Consider the following 20,896-nt stretch of genomic DNA (forward strand, 5'->3'; position numbering starts at 1 on the left):
ATCATAACTACAGTAAGTCTTAGAAGTACCATAAATACATTGTTGCTGCTTCACGAGCTGTGTGTGAACTTGTGTGTGTGTGTGTGTGATGATATTTTGTGATTGTTTGCCATTCACTATTTCTCATCTCACCTGTTTTGAAGACCTCGTAGCGGATGGAGAAGCCTGCTCCATGGGTCTCGTAGTCGGACACAAACTTGATGTAGAGCTGGTACCCAGAAGACACCACGGGTGACGGGGCGATCTTCCCACAGTACTTCCCCACCAGCTGCCCACTCTCGTCCACGCCGTCACGTACCTCCACATAGTCATACCTGGACAGAGAGGGGGAGAGGGGGAGTGAGTACCTGTCAGGGACCTGTTGTTGTATTAGGTATTTTATGCACACACACACACACAAGTTCATGTTTGATAGGTGATCCTCCATAATGCAGAAAAAAAACATAATCTAGCGGTAATGAGGTGTACAGGATAAATCTCTCTCTCTGACAACACAATCAATAATTTAAACTCAGTCTCATTTATTTTCAAAGGAAAGTATTAGTGTATACAGTTTAGGAGTAATAAATATCAGAAAGTGCAGGTGTGATTCATGTCAAAATATGATTGTTACAGTGCCTTTTTAGTTTTTTAGATATGTCCATTATTACATGGCCACTATTTGTTTTGACATCTGAATCAAGAGCGATAACAGAGAAACACATGTTACTGCAGCGCACACACACACACACACACACACACACACACACACACACACACACACACACACACACACACACACACACACACACACACACACACACACACACACACACACACACACACATACAATAAGTTGGAAACAACAATCAAGTTCATGTTCTGATAGGTGATCCTCCATAATGCAGAAAAAAACATGCTCTAGTGGTAATGAGGTCTACAGGATAAATCCAAGACCAGGTGGGCAGGTTGGTTAACCTTCTCATATTTCCTCCACGTGGCACAGCTCCATGTTGTTAGCTAGAAAATGCGGACACTGCAGAGATTCTATAACAATGACTCCCAGCTGTACGGACTCTAGGTTTACATAAAACTGGTCTAGTGGAGCTGTGAGTGTGTGGTGGAGCTATGTCGAAACTGTCAGTGCAGCTCAATAGCTGTCTTCTCCCTGTAAAAGAGCCGATGCCTAAAGAGAGAAGTGTGTGTGGGGTTTATATGTGTTTCTGTGTTGTCTGTTGTTCTGTGTGTGTCTGTGTGTATTTGAGTATATTTAATGTCAGTGATCGTATTATACTCCTTGGAGGCAGGTACAGGGAGACCACCAGACGCACGTGTTAACGCAATCAGGCGGCAGCTATGGGATTGCAGCTCATGCACACGCACACACACACGCACGCTCCACATCCTACTCAAATGGAATTTCAGATCCAGGGCTATTGGCACGAGGAGCTGGCTAATTGAGTCAGCACGAAGCTTTAAGACCAAGGGAGGAAATCGCCTTCAGAATGTGCACGAGTAACAACGGGAGCCAATGCACTCACATATCGTGTGTGTAACATAAGATGGAGCGAAGAGGGCAATCTTAATCTGATCTGTTGGCCAACCAGGATGGCCTGAACGAACACAGCCCATGGGGATCTAGGCTGAAAAGCAATGTGTCCCTGTGTGTGTGTTTGCGTATGTGTTTGTGTTTACGTGTGCCTGTGTATCTGTATGTAAGTATGCGGTGTATACCTTTGCATGTACGTGTGTGTGTCTGCAATGCAGGAGAAATTAATCATCCATTCTTTGTTAGGGGTTCAAGCAGCAAAACTGGTAAAAAGGGTCACAGTCGGACATTCAGAGAGAGGGCATATTATTGTGGTCCTGGTGGCACAAAATCATTAAAGGCCTGACTGCACAGAGATGCTTGGGAATATGGTCCAACGGGGGACCGTTTGTGGGTGTTTACAGGGGGGAAGGGGTATATCTGATCTCCATCACCTAGGACTTGACAATGGTTAACCAAATCTCTCCATTTCTGCTCAATTTCACATGCCTTCTCATACAGCTACAGTTGTATATGCATTCGGAAATCAAGGCCTTTCTTGAGTCGGGCTCTGGGATGGCGCAACAGTTAAGCATTTGAATGTATAGTTGTTTGTGGGGGGAAAGGGGATGAGTGTGTATGAGAGTGTGTGTGTGTGTGTCACAGTCTCACAACTGTTGTGAGGGAGTAAAGATGCTAGGGACAATATAGGATTAATAACAATAATTGTTTGCTAAAATAATAATTGCTTGCCAAAACGTATCTTTTGTAATGGCAATACTGGTAGGAGGTAACAATCCTTTGCATAAACTACCAACCTTATTACAAATATTAATTTCTAAATATGGAAATTAGACTAGTAGAATTTTTTAAATAGATATATATACATTTTAATAGCTATATATAATACAAATTGAGGTGAGGGCGATGGAAATTATTTTGGCGATTGATCTGCTTCTGTTCTGTGGTTGGCACTGTGTGCTCTTTTTGAAGGATGGGTCCCGGTCTGTCGGGGGCCATGGGATCTGGGGGGTCGAGGGTGGTCTGCCGGTCAATGGGATGACAGCCCAACTCAGGATGAGGAGGGGTTTTAGGGGGTGGAATAGTGGAGACCAATTGGACGTTTACTTAGCAATGCAAATATCATGGTACAGCTATATGGACACTCATGTTACTTTTTAATGGTACATTTACAAACATATATTATGATAAATATAATTGAAACTTGTGTTTACCCGTATTTACCTGGCTCAAAGAGAAGGAATATAATATATATTGCTTACAGGAAACTCATTCAACAAGTTTTGTGGGAAAAGGATTGGGGGGCGAAGTATATTTCTCCCATGGGCAAAGAAATTCAAAAGGGGTGATGATATTAATTAACAGTAATTTTGACACAAATGTGCAAATTGTCCAAACAGATCCTCAAGGTAGATGGATGATTTAAATATGTTATTGGACCTTAAACAGCTATGGCTTATTAACCTAAGTGGTCCAAATAATGATGATCCATGCTTCTTTGAAAATATATAGAATAATTTATCAACCCGACAAGCAACACAATACTATTATTACAGTGGGAGATTATAATACAGTTTTAAATACCTCAATGGACCATAAAGGAAATCACAATACAAACTATCACACTAATGCACTTAAGGAAATAATGAATGTCATGGATACATTGGAATTTGTGGATATATGAAGGCTTAAATACCCTGACCTAAGTGAGATATACAGTTGAAGTCGGAGGTTTACATACACCTTAGCCAAATACATTTAAACTCAGTTTTAGGATCACCACTTCATTTTAAGAACGTCGCACCCTGACCATAGAGAGCTGTTCATTCTCTATGTTGGTTAAGTCGGGGTGTGGGATCTTGTCTATGTATTGTTGCCTGTGAGCATTATTATAGAGTCACGGTTTGTTTGTTTGCGTTGTTGTTCTTTGACGTTTTCTATTCCAAAATAAAGGATGGAAACATACCACTCTGCATCTTGGTCTACTCCTTATGACGAGTGTGACAAAGAATGTGAAATGTCAGAATAATAGTAGAGAGAATGATTTAAGTCAGCGTTTATTTCTTTCATCACATTCCCAGTGGTTCAGAAGTTTACATACACTCAATTAGTATTCGGTAGCAGCGCCTTTAAATTGTTTAACTTGGGTCAAACGTTTTGGGTAGCCTTCCACAAGCTTCCCACAATAAGTTGGGTGAATTTTGGCCCATTCCTCCTGACAGAGCCGGTGTAACTGAGTCAGGTTTGTAGGCCTCCTTGCTCGCACACGCTTTTTCAGTTCTGCACACACATTTTCTATAGGATTGAGGTCAGGGATTTGTGATGGCCACTCCAATACCTTGACTTTGTTGTCCTTAAGCCATTTGCCACAACTTTGGAAGTATGCTTGGGGGCATTATCCACTTGGAAGACGCATTTGCGACCAAGCTTTAACTTCCTGACTGATGTCTTGAGATGTTGCTTCAATATATCCACGTAATTGTCCTTCCTCATGTACCATGTGCAGTTGCCAACCATAGTCTGAGTTTTTTATGGCGGTTTTGAAGCAGTGGCTTCTTCCTTGCTGTGCAGCCTTTCAGGTTATGTCGATATTGGACTCGTTTTACTGTGGATATAGATACTTTTTAAAAACCTATTTCCTCCAGCATCTTCACAAGGTAATTTACTGTTGTTCTGGGAATGATTTACACTTTTCGCACTAAAGTACGTTAGGAGACAAAACGCGTCTCCTTCCTGAGCGGTATGATGGCTGTGTGATCCATGGTGTTTATACTTGCATGCTACTGTTTGTACAGATGAACATGGTACCTTCAGGTGTTTGGAAATTGCTCCCAGGGATGAACCAGACTTGTGAAGGTCTACATTTTGTTTCTGAGGTCTTGGCTGATTTCTTTTTATTTTCCCATGATGTCAAGCAAAGAGGCACTGAGTTTGAAGGTAGGCCTTGAAATACATCCACAGGTACACCTCCAATTGATTCAAATATGTCAATTAGCCTATCAGAAGCTTCTAAAGCTATGACATACTTTCCTGGAGTTTCCCAAGCTGTTTAAAGGCACAGTCAACTTATTGTATGTAAACTTCTGACGCACTGGAATTGTGATACAGTGAATTATAAGTGAAATAATCTCTCTGCAAACAAATGTTGGAAAAATTACTTGTGTCATGCACAAAGTAGATGTCCTAACCGACTTGCCAGAGCTATAGATTGTTAACAATACATTTGTGGATTGGTTGAAAAATGAGTTTTAATTACTCCAACGTAGGTGTATCTAAACTTCCAACTTGTACATGGCAGAGGCTTAATCAAGCTAGTCATATTGATTACTTTTTTTTATGTCCAGTAAAAAAAAGTGTTGATAGGGGACAGAATGTGGGTGGACTATCACATAATTAGCATAAATTTTACTCTTACAGAATTTCCACGTGGGCAAGGATATTGGAAATGTAATCAAAGCCTACTGGATGATAACAGAATCATTTTTAACTGACTTTTTATGACATAACATAGGCACAGTACAGCACCCTTATTGTATGGGACATTTTAAAATGTACCTTTAGAGGCCATGCAATTCAGTATTTAACTATAAAACAAAAGCAATTTAGGTCAAAGAGAATGGAAGGACTAACAGTACAGACAGATAGCAATACAAACTGTACCATAGAGTCTCAGAGGAAGTTAGAGGAAAAACAAAAAGAAATGGAGTAACTTAATAAAGATCCATATTATAAAAATAATATAATAATAATATTGGGAAAAATGCACCAAATTCTTTTTCAATCTTCAATATAGAAATGCTACCAAAAATGATTTACTGACACTTGTTCCAAATGATGGAGTCACCCATGATTCACCAATCAATATTTAGAAAGAGGAAGTAAAGCATATGTTTTCCTCCTCCAACTCCACTAACAAATGCTAAATGTATGGATTTTTTTCCCCCTATTAATGTAAAAGTAACATGTGTACAGAAAGACCAATGTGAAGGACAAATTACAAAGGAGGAACGTCTTAATGCAATTACAGTGGCTTGCGAAAGTATTCACCCCCTTGGCATTTTTCCTATTTTGTTGCCTTACAACCTGGAATTGACATGGATCTTTGGGGGGTTTGTATCATTTGATTTACACAAGATGCCTACCACTTTGAAGGTGCAAAATATTTTTTATTGTGAAAGAAACAAGAAATAAGCTAGAATAAAGTTTAACTAAGTCATTGGCCCGCCCCCTGAGCTCAGACATTGAACCGTCTTTTCTATTGTAACAAACAAAACCCCCTCCTGAGGTAGTCTTCTTCAGACCACAAAAACCTCAGTGTAAGCTAAGGTTGCAATGGTTGTTGAATTCCTAACCTTACCACATGGAGCATTGGCTACACAATGGGAAATAGTTAAACTCAGACTTGACAGAATAAGAGCAAATCTTAAATACTAATTACTAGTCTGCAGCTAGAGTAATTTGTAGAGACACCTTTTGCAGCAATTACAGCAGCAAGTCTCTTGGGGTATGTCTCTATAAGCTTGGCACTTCTAGCCACTGGGATTTTTGCACCTTCTTCAAGGCAAAACTGCTCCAGCTCCTTCAAGTTGGATGGGTTCCGCTGGTGTAAGCAATCCTTAAGTCATACCACAGGTTCTCAATTGGATTGAGGTCTGGCCTTTGACTAGGCCATTCCAAACCTCCGTTCCAGTCTCAAATCTCTAGATGATTGAAACAGGTTTCCCTCAAGAATTTCCCTGTATTTATCACCATCCACCATTCCTTCAATTCTGACCAGTTTCCCAGTCCCTGCCAATGAAAAACATCCCCACAGCATGATGCTGGATGGTGTTCTCGGGGTGATGTGAGGTGTTGGGTTTGCACCAGACATAGCGTTTTCCTTGATGGCCAAAAAGCTACATTTTAGTCTCATCTGACATATGTTTGGGGAGTCTCCCACAACACCAAACGTTTGCTAATTTTATTCTTTAAGCAATGTATTTTTTCTGGCCACTCTTCCGTAAAGCCCAGCTATGTGAAGTGTATGGCTTAAAGTGGTCCTATGGACAGATACTTCAATCTCCGCTGTGGAGCTTTGCAGCTCATTCAGGGTTATTTTTTGGTCTCTTTGTTGCCTCTCTGATTAATTCCCTCCTTGCCTGGTCTGTGAGTTTTGGTGGGCAGCCCTCTCTTGGCAGGTTTGTTGTGGTGCCATATTCTTTCCATTTTTTAATAATGGATTTAATGGTGCTCTGCGGGATGTTCAAAGTTTCTGATAATTTCTATAACCCAACCCTGATCTGTACTTCTCCACAACTTTGTCTCTGACCTGTTTGGAGAGCTCCTTGGTCTTCATGATGCTGCTTGTTTGGTGGTGCCCCTTGCTTAGTAGTGTTGCAGACTCTGGGGCCTTTCAGAACAAGTGTACAGTCGTGGCCAAAGGTTTTGAGAATGACACAAATATTAATTTCTACAAAGTTTGCTGCTTCAGTGTCTCTAGATATTGATTTCAGAAGTTGCTATGGAATAATGAAGTATAATTACAAGCTTTTCATAAGTGTCAAAGGCTTTTATTGACAATTACATGAAGTTGATACAAAGAGTCAATATTTGCAGTGTTGACCCTTCTTTTCCAAGACCTCTGCAATCCGCCCTGCTGTCAATTAACTTCTGGGCGACATCCTGATTGATGGCAGCCCACTCTTGCATAATCAATGCTTGGAGTTTGTCAGAATTTGTGGGGTTTTGTTTGTCCACCTGCCTCTTGAGGATTGACCACAAATTCTTAATGGGATTAAGGTCTGGGGAGTTTCCTGGCCATGGACCCAAAATATCGAGGTTTTGTTCCCCGAGCCACTTAGTTATCACTTTTGCCTTATGGCAAGGTGCTCCATCATGCCGGAAAAGGCATTGTTCGTCACCAAACTGTTCCTGGACAGTTGGGAGAAGTTGCGCAAGGAGGATGTGTTGGTACCATTCTTTATTCATGGCTGTGTTCTTAGGCAAAATTGTGAGTGAGCCCACTCCCTTGGCTGAGAAGCAACCCCACACATGAATAGTCTCAGGATGCTTTACTGTTGGCATGACAAAGGACTGATGGTAGCGCTCATCTTGTCTTCTCCGGACAAGCTTTTTTCCAGATGTCCCAAACAATCGGAAAGGGGATTCATCAGAGGAAATGACTTTACCCCATTCCTCAGCAGTCCAAGCAGAATATCAGTCTGTCTCTGATGTTTTTCCTGGAGAGAAGTGGCTTCTTTGCTGCCCTTCTTGAAACCAGGCCATCCTCCAAAAATCTTAGCCTCACTGTGCGTGCAGATGCACCACACCTGCCTGCTGCCATTCCTGAGCAAGCTCTGTACTGGTGGTGCCCCGAGCCCACAGCCGAATCAACTTTGGGAGACGGTACTGGTGCTTGCTGGACTTTCTTGGGCGTCTTGAAGCCTTCTTCATAACAATTGAACCGCTCTCCTTGATGTTCTTGATGATCTGATAAATGGTTGATTTAGGTGCAATCTTACTGGCAGCAATATCCTTGCCCGTAAAGCCCTTTTTGTGCAAAGCAATGATGACGGCACGTGTTTCCTTGCAGGTAACTATGGTTGGCCGAGGGAGAACAATGATTCCAAGCACCACCCTCCTTTTGAAGCTTCTAGTCTGTTATTCAAACTCAATCAGCATGACAGAGTGATCTCCAGCCTTGTCCTCGTCAACACCCACACCTGTGTTAACGAAAGGATCACTGACATGATGTCAGCTGGTCCTTTTGTGGCAGGGCTGAAATGCAGTGGAATTTTTGGGGGAAGGATTCAGTTAATTTGCAAGGCAAAGAGGGACTTTGCAATTTATTGCAATTAATATGATCACTCTTAATAACATTCTGGAGTATATGCAAATTGCCATCATACAAACTGAGGCAGCAGACTAATATTTGTGTCATTCTCAAAACTTTTGGCCACGACTCTATATATACCGAGGTCATGTGACACATGATGTGACACTTAAATAAATTCCACCTGTGTGCAATCTAACTAATTATGTCACTTCTGAAGGTAATTGGTTGCACCAGATCTTAATTAGGGGCTTCATAGCAAAGGGTGTGAATACATTTGCATGCACCACTTTTCCGTTTAAAAAAATAATAAGTTAAACATGACATTTTTCAATTTCACTTCACCAATTTGGACTGTTTTGTGTATGTCCATTACATGAAATCCCCCCCCCCCCAAAAAAAATGTATAGCTAAATGCTTAGCGCATAGAAGGAGAAGGAGAGTTTATAATGGATTGCATAGGAGATGTTGTACCTACTGTGACTATGCAATCCTACCTTAACCAGTAACCGGGGATAGTTAGCGACATTCGCGCAAAACTGAAAGAGCGAACCACCGCATTTAACCTTGGGAAGGTGAGGTGACTGGGAATATGGCTGAATATAAACAGTGTAGTTATTCCCTCCGCAAGGCAAGCGAAATATCAGTATAGAGACTAAGTGGAGTCGCAGTTCAACAGCTCAGACACGAGACACGTGGCAGGGTCTATAGACATTCACGGACTCCAAGGAAAACCAGCCACATTATGGACACCGACGTCTTGCTTCCAGATAAACAAAACACCTTCTTTTCTCGCTTTGAGGATAATACAGTACCACCGACGTAGCCCGCTGCCAAGGACTGTGGGTTCTCCTTCTCTGTGGCCAACGTGAGTAAGACATTTAAACGTGTTAACCCTATCCGCGTCCTCAGAGCATGCGCAGACCAGCTGGCTGGTGTGTTTACGGACATATTCAATCTCACACTCTCCCAGTCTGCTGTCACCACATGCTTCAAGATGGCCACCATTGTTCCTGTACCCAAGAAGGCAAAGTGAGTAGCACTCACTTCTGTCATCACGAAGTGCGTTGAAAGGCAAGTCAAGTATCATGTCACCTCCACCTTACCTGTCACCCTAGACCCACTTAAATTTGCTTACCGCTCCACAAGATCCACAGGCGATGCAATCGCCAACACACTGCACACTGCCCTATTCCATCTGGACAAGTGCAAAACCTATGTAAGAATGCTGTTCATTAACACCATAGTAGCTCATCATTAAGCTTGAGGCCCTGGGTCTCAACCCCACCTACATCCTGGACTTCCTGTTGGGCCGCCCCCAGGTGGTGAAGGTAGGAAATAAAATCTCCATTTCACTGGTCCTCAAAACCGGGGTCCCACAAGGGTGCATGCTCAGCCCCCCCCGTACTCCCTGTTCACTCAAGACTGCGTGACCATGCACGCCTCCAACTCAATCATCAAGTTTGCAGATGACACAACAGCAGTAGGCTTGATTATCAACAACGATGAGACAGCCTTCAGGGAAGAGGCGAGGGCATCTCTCACTCAACATCAACAAAACAAAGGAGAAGATTGTGGACTTTAGGAAACAGCATATATCCACATTGATGGGACAGCAGTGGAGAAGGTGGAAAGTACACATCACGGATGAACTGAAATGGTCCACCCACACAGACAGTGTGGTGAATGAAGAAATGTGGCTTGTCACCTAAAACCCTCACAAGCTTTTACAGATGCACAATTGAGAGTCTCCGGTCAAGCTGTACGGCAACTGCACTGCCCACAACCGTAAGGCTCTCCAGAGGGTGGTGCAGTCTGCATAACGTACCAACGGGGGCAAAATACCTGCCCACCAGGACACCTACAGCACCCGATGTCACAGGAAGGCCAAAAAGATCATCAAGAACAACAACCACCCGAGCCACTGCCTGTTCACTCCACAACCATCCAGAAGGTGAGGTGTGATCTCCAGTGAACCAGTGGACAATAACAGGTGCATCAAAGCTGGGACTGAGAGACTGAAAAACAACTATCTCAAGGCCACCCCTAATACAGAGAGGCTGCTGCCTACATACAGGCTTGAAATGATTGTCCACTTTAATAAATGGATCACTAGTCACTTTAATAATGCCACTTTCATAATGTTTACATATCTTGCATTACTCATCAGTATGTATTTTTTTATACATTCTATTGTATCTTGCCTATGCCGCTCTGTCGTTGCTCATTCTTATATTTATATGCATATATTCATATTCCTTTACTTAGATTTGTGTACATTAGGTAGTTGTTTTGGAATTGTTAGATTACATTTTAGATATTGCAGTACTTTCGGAACTAGAAGCACAAGCATTTCGCTACACAAGTTGGTTGTAATTTCAGTTTAATCCACCTGAAAAGACAGAACAAATAACACAACAAATATTGTGGTTAAACTCAAATATACTAATTGATAAAAGAACAACATTTTTCAATAAATTGTTGAAAAATGTATAATCTATATAAATAAATGATATCATACATAGGACTGGTGGAGTTACGTCACACATGACATTGACATCTACCCAAAATTACAACCAACAAATTGCAGCTTTACTGCAAAAATGAAAGAGGCAAGTGAAAGGGAAACAAGTAAAGAACTTGTATGTTGGCCCTGCATTAAAGGCCAAAATTGGTTATAAATAAAAATATATTCCAGTTTCATTTAAGGAACAAACAGCTGTTCCATATAAATAGCTAAATAGTTGGGAAGAGATTTTCGATGTACCGATTCCATGGCACATGGTTTATGAATTGACACACAAAACCACACCGGATTCAAAACTTCAAATGTTTCTATTTAAATGATTATACAAAATTCTTGCAGCCAATAGAATGATATATATATATATATGGAGTATACAATCTTTCCAGCTCTGCAGATTTTGCTTTTGTTTGTTAGGCTACTGTGCAGTCTGACAAGTAAACATAGCCTACAATACATATTGTAGTAAACGTGGGAAAGTGCCTAATTCCTTACCTAAGGGAGAGAAGGCCATGTCTGTACTACAAAATGCAGGCACGCGGGAGACCGGGGCTCGATTCCCCGATGGGGCAGAAGGAGTAGGCTGAACTTGTAAATAGGAATTGGTTCCATATGTAAAATAAAAAAATAAAAAAATCCTACAATGTGATTTTCTGGATTTTCTTTTCTCCTTATTTCAGTCATAGTTGAAGTGTATCTATGATGAAAATTACAGGCCTCTCTCATCTTTTTAAGTGGGGGAACTTGCACAATTGGTGGCTGACTAAATACTTTTATGTCATGCAATAAAAGGACCAACATTATCGCGGTGGTAAGTGTCCATGGTTCTTTTAATACGAAATAGTACACACAAACAATTGAATACAAAAACAATAAACTTGGAATGAACGAAACCCAAAACAGTACCGTGTGGTAAAAAATACCGAAACAAACACACAGTGAAACCCAGGCTACCTAAGTATGATTCTCAATCAGAGACAACTAATGACACCTGCCTCTGATTGAGAACCATACTAGGCCGAAACATAGAAATACCCAAATCATAGAAAAACAAACATAGACTGCCCACCCCAACTCACGCCCTGACCAATACTAAATAATGACAAAACAAAGGAAATAAAGGTCAGAACGTGACAATGGTCCAATAACATATTTAAAATCGTACATATACCTTGCGGACACAGTTGGACAATTTGCACATTCAGATCAAAATTACTGTTAATTAATATCATCACCCTTTTTGAGTTTCTTTGCCCATTGGAAATGTATATTTCGCCCCCCAATCCTTTTTCCACACAACTTCATCTAAAATTGTTGAATGACTTTCCTGTAAACAATAGATATTACATTTCTTCTCATTAAGCCAGGTAAATATTGTTAGTGTTTTCATATTATCTGCTAAGCCATTACAATTAAAACCTGTTGCAGGAGAACTTTCCTGCAATCCAGTGTATTTGAAGTTTAAATTAGCATATGAAGTTCTTAATTTCCACTTCGGAATTTCCATTAATTAGAATAATTCACATTTCCTGTTGCTGTAGGATTATTTTGTGTTGTAGCAAACAGACTCAAATTAAGATCCGACAGCTGTAGAGACCAGTCTGACCAATAGGTCTTTACTTTAGGCCCTTGGTGTGGTATGGCTACAATACGTTCACCTGGCTGTGATAATGGTGTGGTCTGACTGCGATGTTTCAGTCGTAATGAGTACTCTGTGTTTGCATGAGCCTGTTTGGCTTCTTTTCCCTCTGTTTGCATTTTAAGAGCTGACCCTTCCTTTCAGCTTTTAGGACCAGCTGTGGCAACAGCCCATGTACTGGTTGGCTTGGACAAATAAGACCCTGTTTCACAAGTCTACTTCATCAGTGTGCTTGAGACATGTAAAAAACAAGGTACCGTGTGCCTGTGCGGCGTGTCAACATAAGGAGTTTATCATGGTACATTCTCCCAGGAATCCATTGGTTTACAGTGTTTTTCCTATGCTTTACAACACAATGACCACGGAGGCTCCCATTATCCAGTTTAAGACAGATTGGGTTTCTTTCCTTTCTTATGTCCCTGTATGCATCCCAAATGGCACCATATTCCCGACATAGTCCACTACTTTTGACCAGAGCCCCATGGGCCATTACAAAACGAGCATTTAGACACAGCAGGTTAGTGTCCAAGAGAGAACATTGTGTGGCATAGCACAGCTTAAATTGGCATGTTGTAACTTCCAAGAAGTATTATATGCAGCTTGTCATGTGTTAAAGCAGAAGATAATATCAGAAAGAGATCGTATCTACTGTGAGTCATATGTTTTTGTGGTGTATTGCTCTACAGTTTTTCTCAGTATCCCCTACTGTAACAGATCTTCAGTGAGGTAATATTGGGCAGGCTGCATTGGCCCTGTCTGTTCCACAGCTCACACTAGAGAGGGCATCAATCTTTTGCAAGCACTGTTCTGTTCTCCTAACTTCTATATGTTTCAACTCAGTGCCTCTACCTCGGTCTCTGCAGCCCACCTCCCTCCTCCTCCCTCACTGACCAAAACCTGAGACTTGCCAGGTGTTTAAAAAATGTATGCGGGAATGCATCAACGTCGAAGGAGGGAGGAAAGCTGCAGGACTATTACGGATGTGTGTGTGTGTGTACAGATATGGATCATATCAAATCAAATTTTATTTGTCACATGCGCCGAATACAACAAGTGTAGCCCTTACAGTGAAATGCTTACTTACAGGCCCTTAACAAACTATGCAGTTTTAAGAAAAATAGGTTTTAAGTAAAAAATGGAATAGTAAAAAATAAAAATAACAAATAATTAAAGAGCAGCAGGAAAATAACAGTAGCGAGGCTACTTACAGGGTGTACTGGTACAGAATCAATGTGCAGGTAGAGTTATTAAAGTGACTATGCATAGATAATAAGAGAGTAGCAGCAGCTTAAAATAGAGGGTATGCAAATAGTCAGTCTGGGTAGCCATTGATTAGATGTTCAGGAGTCTTATGGCATGGGGGTAGAAACTGTTTAGAAGCCTCTTGGACCTAGACTTGGCGCTCCAGTACTGCTTGCCGTGAGGTAGCAGAGAGAACAGTCAATGACTATGGTGGCTGGAGTCTTCAACAGCTTTTAGGGCCTTCCTCTGACACCGCCTGTTATAGAGGTCCTGGATGGCAGGAAACTTGGCCCCAGTGATGTACACACTACCCTCTGTAGTGGCTTTGGTTTGGAGGCAGAGCAGTCGCCATACCAGGCAGTGAAGGAGCCAGTTATGATTCTCTCAATGGTGCAGCTGTAGAACGTTTTGAGGATCTGAAGACCCATGCCAAAGCTTTTCAGTCTCCTGAGGGGGAATAGGCTTTGTCATGCTTCCTCGTGACTATCTGGGACCATTCTAGTTTGTTGTTGATGTGGACACCAAGGAACTTGAAGCTCTCAACCTACTCCACTACAGCCCTGTCGATGAGAACGGGGACGTACTCGGTCCTCCTTTTCCTGTAGTCCACAATCATCTCTTTTGTCTTGATCATTTTGAGGGAGAAGTTGTTGTCCTGGCATCACACTGCCAGGTCTCTGACCTCCTTCCTATAGGCTCATCGTTGGCGGTGACACTGTTGTGTCATTGGCAAACTTAACCTGTTGCGACGAGCCATCCCGGATCCGGGATCGTGAATACAGCCTCAAGCTCATTACCATAACGCAACGTTAACTATTCATGAAAATCGCAAATTAAATTAAATCAATATGCTAGCTCTCAAGCTTAGATTTTTGTTAGCAACACTGTCATCTCAGATTTTCAAAATATGCTTCTCAACCATAACAAAACAAGCATTTGTGTAACACTATTGATAGCCTAGCGTAGCATTTAGCATAGCATTTAGCATTAGCATTCAGCAGGCAACATTTTCACAAAAACCAGAAAAACATTCAAATAAAATCATTTACCTTTGAAGAACTTCAGATGTTTTCAATAAGGAGACTCTCAATTAGATAGCTAATGTTCAGTTTTTACAAAAAGATTATTTGTTTAGGACAAATCGCTCCATTTCTGCGTCACGTTTAGCTACGAAAGAAACCTGTATCCAGGATTGTGTAAATCTATCCGCAAGCTCATTAGCATAACGCAACGTTAACTATTCATGAAAATCGCAAATTAAATGAAATAAATCTATTTGCTCTCAAGCTTAGCCTTTTGTTAACAACACTGTCATCTCAGATTTTCAAAAATATGCTTCTCAACCATAGCAAAACAAGCATTTGTGTAACACTATTGATAGCCTAGCATAGGATTATGCCTGACATTCAGCAAGCAACATTTTCACAAAAAACAGAAAAACATTCAAATAAAATCATTTACCTTTGAAGAACTTCAGATGTTTTCAATAAGGAGACTCTCAATTAGATAGCAAATGTTCAGTTTTTACAAAAAGATTATTTGTGTTGACAAATCGCTCCGTTTTCTCCATAACGTTTGGGTAAGAAAAAAAACGAAAATTAAGTAATTAAAACGCAAACTTTTTTCAAAATTAACTCCATAATATCGACAGAAACATGGCAAACCGATGTTTAGAATCAATCCTCAAGGTGTTTTTCACATATCTATCGACGATAAATCCATTGTGGCAGTTGACTTTCTCTTCTGAAGAAATGGAACGGCGCATGGACCTAAAGATTACACAATAATTTCGACACAGGACACCGGGCAGATCCCTGGTAAATGTAGTCTCTTATGGTCAATCTTCCAATGATATGCCTACAAATACGTCACAATGCTGCAGACACCTTGGAGAAACGACACAAAGGGCAGGCTCATTCCTGGTACATTCAGAGCCATATAAGGAGACATTGGAACACAGCGCCTTCAGAATCTGGGGCATTTCCTGTATGAAACTTCATCTTGGTTTCGCCTGTAGCATTAGTTCTGGGGCACTCACAGATAGTATCTTTGCAGTTTTGGAAACGTCAGAGTTTTTTCTTTCCAAAGCTGTCAATTACATGCATAGTCGAGCATCTTTTTGTGACAAAATATCTTGCTTAAAACGGGAACGTTTTTTATCCAAAATTTAAAAGAGCGCCCCCTATCTCGAAGAAGTTAATGATGGTGTTGGAGTGGTGCCTGGCCGTGCAGTCATGAGTGAACAGGGAGTACAGGAGAGGACTGAGTACGCATCCCTGAGGGGCCCCCGTGTTGAGGATCAGCATGGCGGATGTGTTGTTACCTACCCTTACCACCTGGGGGTGGCAAGTCAGGAAGTCCACGATCCAGTTGCAGAGGGAGGTGTTTAGTCCCAGGGTCCTTAGCTTAGTGATGAGTTTTTAGGGAATATGGTGTTGAACGCTGAGCTGTAGTCAATGAATAGCATTCTCACACAAGTGTTTATTTTGTCCAGGTGGGAAAGGGCAGTGTGGAGTGAAATAGAGATTGCGTAATCTGTGGATCTGCTGGGGCGGTATGTAAATTGGAGTAGGTCTAGGGTATCTGGGATAATGGTGTTGATGTGAGCCATGACCAGCTTTACAAAGCACTTCATGGCTATAGACGTGACTGCTATGGGTTGGTAGTCATTTAGGCAGGTTGCCTTAGTGTTTTGGGGCACAGGTACTATGGTGTCTGCTTGAAACATGTTGGTATTACAGACTCAGTTAGGGACAGGTTGAAAATGTCAGTGAAGATACTTGCCAGTTGGTCAGCACATGCTCACAGTACATGTCCTGGTAATCTGTCTGGCCCTGTGGCCTTGTGAATGTTGACCTGTATAAAGGTCTTACTCACATCGGCTACGGAGAGTGTGATCCGAAACAGTTGATGCTGTCATGCATGCTTCAGTGTTGCTTGCCTCGAAGGGAGCATAGAAGTAATTTAGCTCGTCTTGTAGGCTCTTGTCACTGGGCAGCTCTCGGCTGTGCTTCCCTTTGTAGTCTGCAATGGTTTGCCACATCCGACAAGTGTCGGAACCAGTGTAGTCCTTAGTCCTGTATTGACTCTTTGCCTGTTTGTTGGTTAATCGGAGGGCATAGCAGGATTTCTTAACAGCTTCCGGGTTAAAGTCCCGCTCCTTGAAAGCAGCAGCTCTACTCTTTAGCTCAGTGAGGAAGTTGCCTGTAATCCATGGCTTCTGGTTGGGGTATGTACGTACAGTCACTGTGAGGACGACGTCATCAATGTACTTATTGATGAAGCCAGTGACTGATGTGGTGGACTCAATGCCATTGGAAGAATCCCGGAACATATTCCAGTCTGTGCTATCAAAACAGTCCTGTAGTTTAGCATCTGCGTCATCTGACCATTTCTTTATTGGCAGAGTCACTAAAGGATGAGTGGCTCATTGTGTGTGTGTGCGTCTGGGCGTGTGCATGCATGTGTGTGTGTGCCCTAGGCTTCCTCTCTAATGTCTAGTCCTGTTATGATCTGATCCGAGTACAGTGGTGCAGTTGTCCAGACCAGGCTGTTTTCATCTGGAAGACATTATGGGATCATTTGCTAGACTGTCCAACACAACGCCTCAGAAAAACTTTCTCTTGCCAGCTGTATTATATGCCCTATGGACTAAACCGTGTCTGTATGCACCTGCGGCTTACATACTGTATGTTGACCTCTGTGTGTGTGTGTGTGTGTGTGTCTGTGTGTGTCCTTGTTTGGGAGCCCTATGAGATGAGGACCTAAAGGCCCAGGACAGACAGACAGACACCATTAGGGAGTATAGAGGGGGATACCGTTCTTATCAAAACACAGCCTGGACAATCCTCCTGCTGCCCTCCACTCATAATTTCTTTCCTCAGGCTCTACCAAGTTACATTTGGACCCCCCCACACACACACACAATATCATAATTTGTTATGTTTTGTGTTGTTGTTGTTTCCCCTCATAGACAATAGGATCCAGCGGAGGCATGCCCAGACTATAACAGTCATTAATCTGTCTGCTCCACTCCAGCCCGGGTAGACCAGTGCCGTGCCAATGGAGCACACACACTCCCTCCCGCAGCGCTAATGGTGAAAATGGTCTGCCAATCCAGAGGGCAAATTAAAAGCAAAAAGGGATGAATCTAATTCTCCCCAACTTTCGCTTCAGTGCCTCCAAATGTATTGCCCTGCCTTCGTACTGCGGGGAGAGAGAGAAAGCAATCCTACAGTGACAAATAGGAACATTAGCCCACCTCACACAGCCCAGGAGGAGGCGATGAACCACACTCTAACAATATAACAGGTTTTTAAATGCCTTGAGCTTTTCCTTAGAAATGATTGTCTCTCTATAGCTCTATCTAAAAACATAGAACGATATGTTGTGATATATGGAATATGATCCAGGTAAAGGAATAATGTTATGAAGTGCCGTTAAGCTTGATACAAGACGTTACAGTTTCTTTATCAGGTCCATTTATAAACATAAGCCCATAGCCTAGTGGAAAGCAATGAAACCAATGTTGTTTTATATTCCCTCCTTTGGCAGAACTGTGTCAAAAGATGTGGCCTGGTCAATAGTAGTACACTATAGGGAAAAGGGTGCCATTTGGGACAGAGACCATGTCTGTTCTCTAGTGTTTCTCTTTCGAGACCTGTCGCAAGGGCTAACGATCACACCAAAAACATGTCACCTCCAAACATTTAAAAACAACTCTCGGGGTTAAACTAACTAAATTGGTAAAGCCCAAACAACAAAAGAGATCTGTGACAGCTCAGCTCAGTGAGGCCTAGCCTGCATCTGCATCCCAAATGGCACCCTATTCCCTATATGTGGTGAGCTACTTTTGACCAGAGCCCTGTGGGCCCTGATCAAAAGTAGTGCACTACATAGTAAATAGGATGCTATTTTAGACGCACCTCCAGAGAGGCCTAAATGGGGTTTACAGAAAAAGCCTGTTGTCGGCTGTCAAGAAATCCGTCTCGGAGATCTGAAATCCTGCTCAAGTGCTAGCTAGACATCAGGGCTAACAAACTGTCACTTAGGACTGGAGCATAACATCATTACCGTTTGTACAATGAGGCCGCCGGCTGAGACAAAGTTTTGTTTTTTTGAGCCTGGCAGGGACTTACCTCACCGATTCAGATGGACTGCGCTTACCGTCTTTCTCCAGCATGTGATATTCATTAATCAAAACTATAATAATAGTCTCACCCTCCTCACTCTACTCCCTCCTCCCCCGTCCTCAGTGCCATCCAGGTTTGTAATGAACTGTCAGTTGCTGAGTCTGACGACGGGGAGGGAACGGTGTGGGCAGCAACAGACTCTACATTTAAACGTCCGACTCCGACCGGAAATAAAAACACACCCTAGGGGATTTATTATGATCGGTGACTGCAGAGCGGCACGGAACGGGTAGAGTAGTAAAGACCCGCAGTTCCCTGAACTGAAATGGAAACCAGCCCAGCCTAGCTCAGATTAGCCCATTGCAAAACCCAGCCGCTCATATTAGATTAGATGCAACTGGTTGGTGTCTGCTCTTATACACAAGTCATTATCATTAACATTGATGGATCTAGTGTGCCTCCATCCATTAGGTTCCCCCTAATGACGCGCTTGAAAGATCCTGCATATGTGCTCTACCCAACAATCAGATAAATGAATTGGAGCATTTAGACCTAATTATTGCATCTCACACAACACAATAATCCTTTATTTAAGAAATATGAGAGAGTGAGCAGACAGATTGGAGAGAAGTTGGCGAGCCTGAATGGGGGTCTTGCTTTGCTTTAAGTTGGTTCACGCTGCAGTGGAAGGGTAGCGTAAGGGAGAGATAGCAAAAGAGAGAAATTGAGAGAGATATAGAGAGAAAGAGGGAGAGAGAGAGAGAGAGAGAGGAAGGGGGAGAGATGGAAAGGGAGAGCGAGCATGAGAGAGATGGGAGGGGATATAAATCAACCACAAAAACTCCTACTGTTAGCAAGGCCCTTTAAACTCTATGTCCTTGTTGCACATGTGTGGGTTTGTGCTGTCTGCTGCTGTTATGTCACGAAAACATGATTACAGAAACTTGGAACGTTGTGTAATATAATGGTTTGCTGTAAAATGGTTGTCAATGATTAGCTAGCAATGGCCTAGTTGAAACTGTTGGAGAATTGCATGTGAGATAGCTGTGACTCAAGTTTGTTGCCTCAAGTGCTGAATGACATTCTGATACACAGTGGTACATTCACTGTCAAATAAATAGTTAATGTCACGACGACACACACACTTTAAGAATATATAAGATACATTATGACCAGTTGTTCCATAAGCCATAAATCAATTCACTCTGGATAAACACCCTTAGACTTGATCTAATCACTAAATGTATAGAGCACATGCTTTGTAAAGGACAGGCTCAAAGTGCAAACAAACACCTTAATTCCTTCCCACCCTTAATCATCACCTTTCAATGTTTATTCTATTCATGGGTTCAACATTTAATGGAAGCAGTGTTTATAGTACAGATTGATGAGAAAGCGGTGAAGTGCTTGTATTTTGCCCATATTTACAATCCATTCATTTTCCATAGTACATCTTGTTATCATGAATAAAGCAGGAATGAATAACTACAAATAATTAGCGAATCGCCCAGGGCAGAATGGAAATATGCATTTAGCACTTGCTCCTTTTCAAGTCAGCGCCTGAAATTAAATCACTTAGCTCGGCTACAATACGGCAGTGTTTCTGTGCATATTTGTAGAAGAATGTTGTTATGAATATTCAGGTACTCACGGAGCTGTCACTGAATACCCCAGCAGCTGGTTTTCTAGGAAATGCATGATAACATTACCTGGGGGTCGGGTGACATTGAATAACCTAAATGATTAGTAACTGACTAAATTACTCAAGAATTCCCACATACTGAAGTCCAGCCTCATGTCTTGCAACACAGCCTTTACTGTACAAAACCACACCTTGGTTCAATTTCACAATTTAACACAACAGAGTAACTAGCAACCTTATCAGAAAGAGAAAGAGAGAAAAGCGCTCATTGGAAAAGAGATACAGAAGAGTGGAAGACAATAAGGTAGACACAGACAGTGGCAGAGTAGCAGGTACTCGTGTGGTCTGTGTCAGTGAGCCATTACTGAGAGAACAGCA

General features: G+C 42.0%; 1 protein-coding gene across 3 annotated transcripts in view; it reads right to left on the minus strand.

Annotated features, from left to right (window-relative positions):
* nrp1a (neuropilin 1a) overlaps positions 1–20,896 on the minus strand; it is a 123,244-nt gene that overhangs the window by 83,043 nt on the left and 19,305 nt on the right. For all 3 annotated transcript variants that reach the window (XM_052506845.1, XM_052506849.1, XM_052506843.1), the window contains exon 4: positions 133–314. In XM_052506845.1, coding sequence (XP_052362805.1) covers positions 133–314 — 182 coding nt within the window. The remainder of the gene's footprint in view (positions 1–132; positions 315–20,896) is intronic.

This window comes from Oncorhynchus keta, chromosome 4 (assembly GCF_023373465.1).
Source record: "Oncorhynchus keta strain PuntledgeMale-10-30-2019 chromosome 4, Oket_V2, whole genome shotgun sequence".
NCBI classification, from domain to species: Eukaryota; Metazoa; Chordata; class Actinopteri; order Salmoniformes; family Salmonidae; genus Oncorhynchus; species Oncorhynchus keta.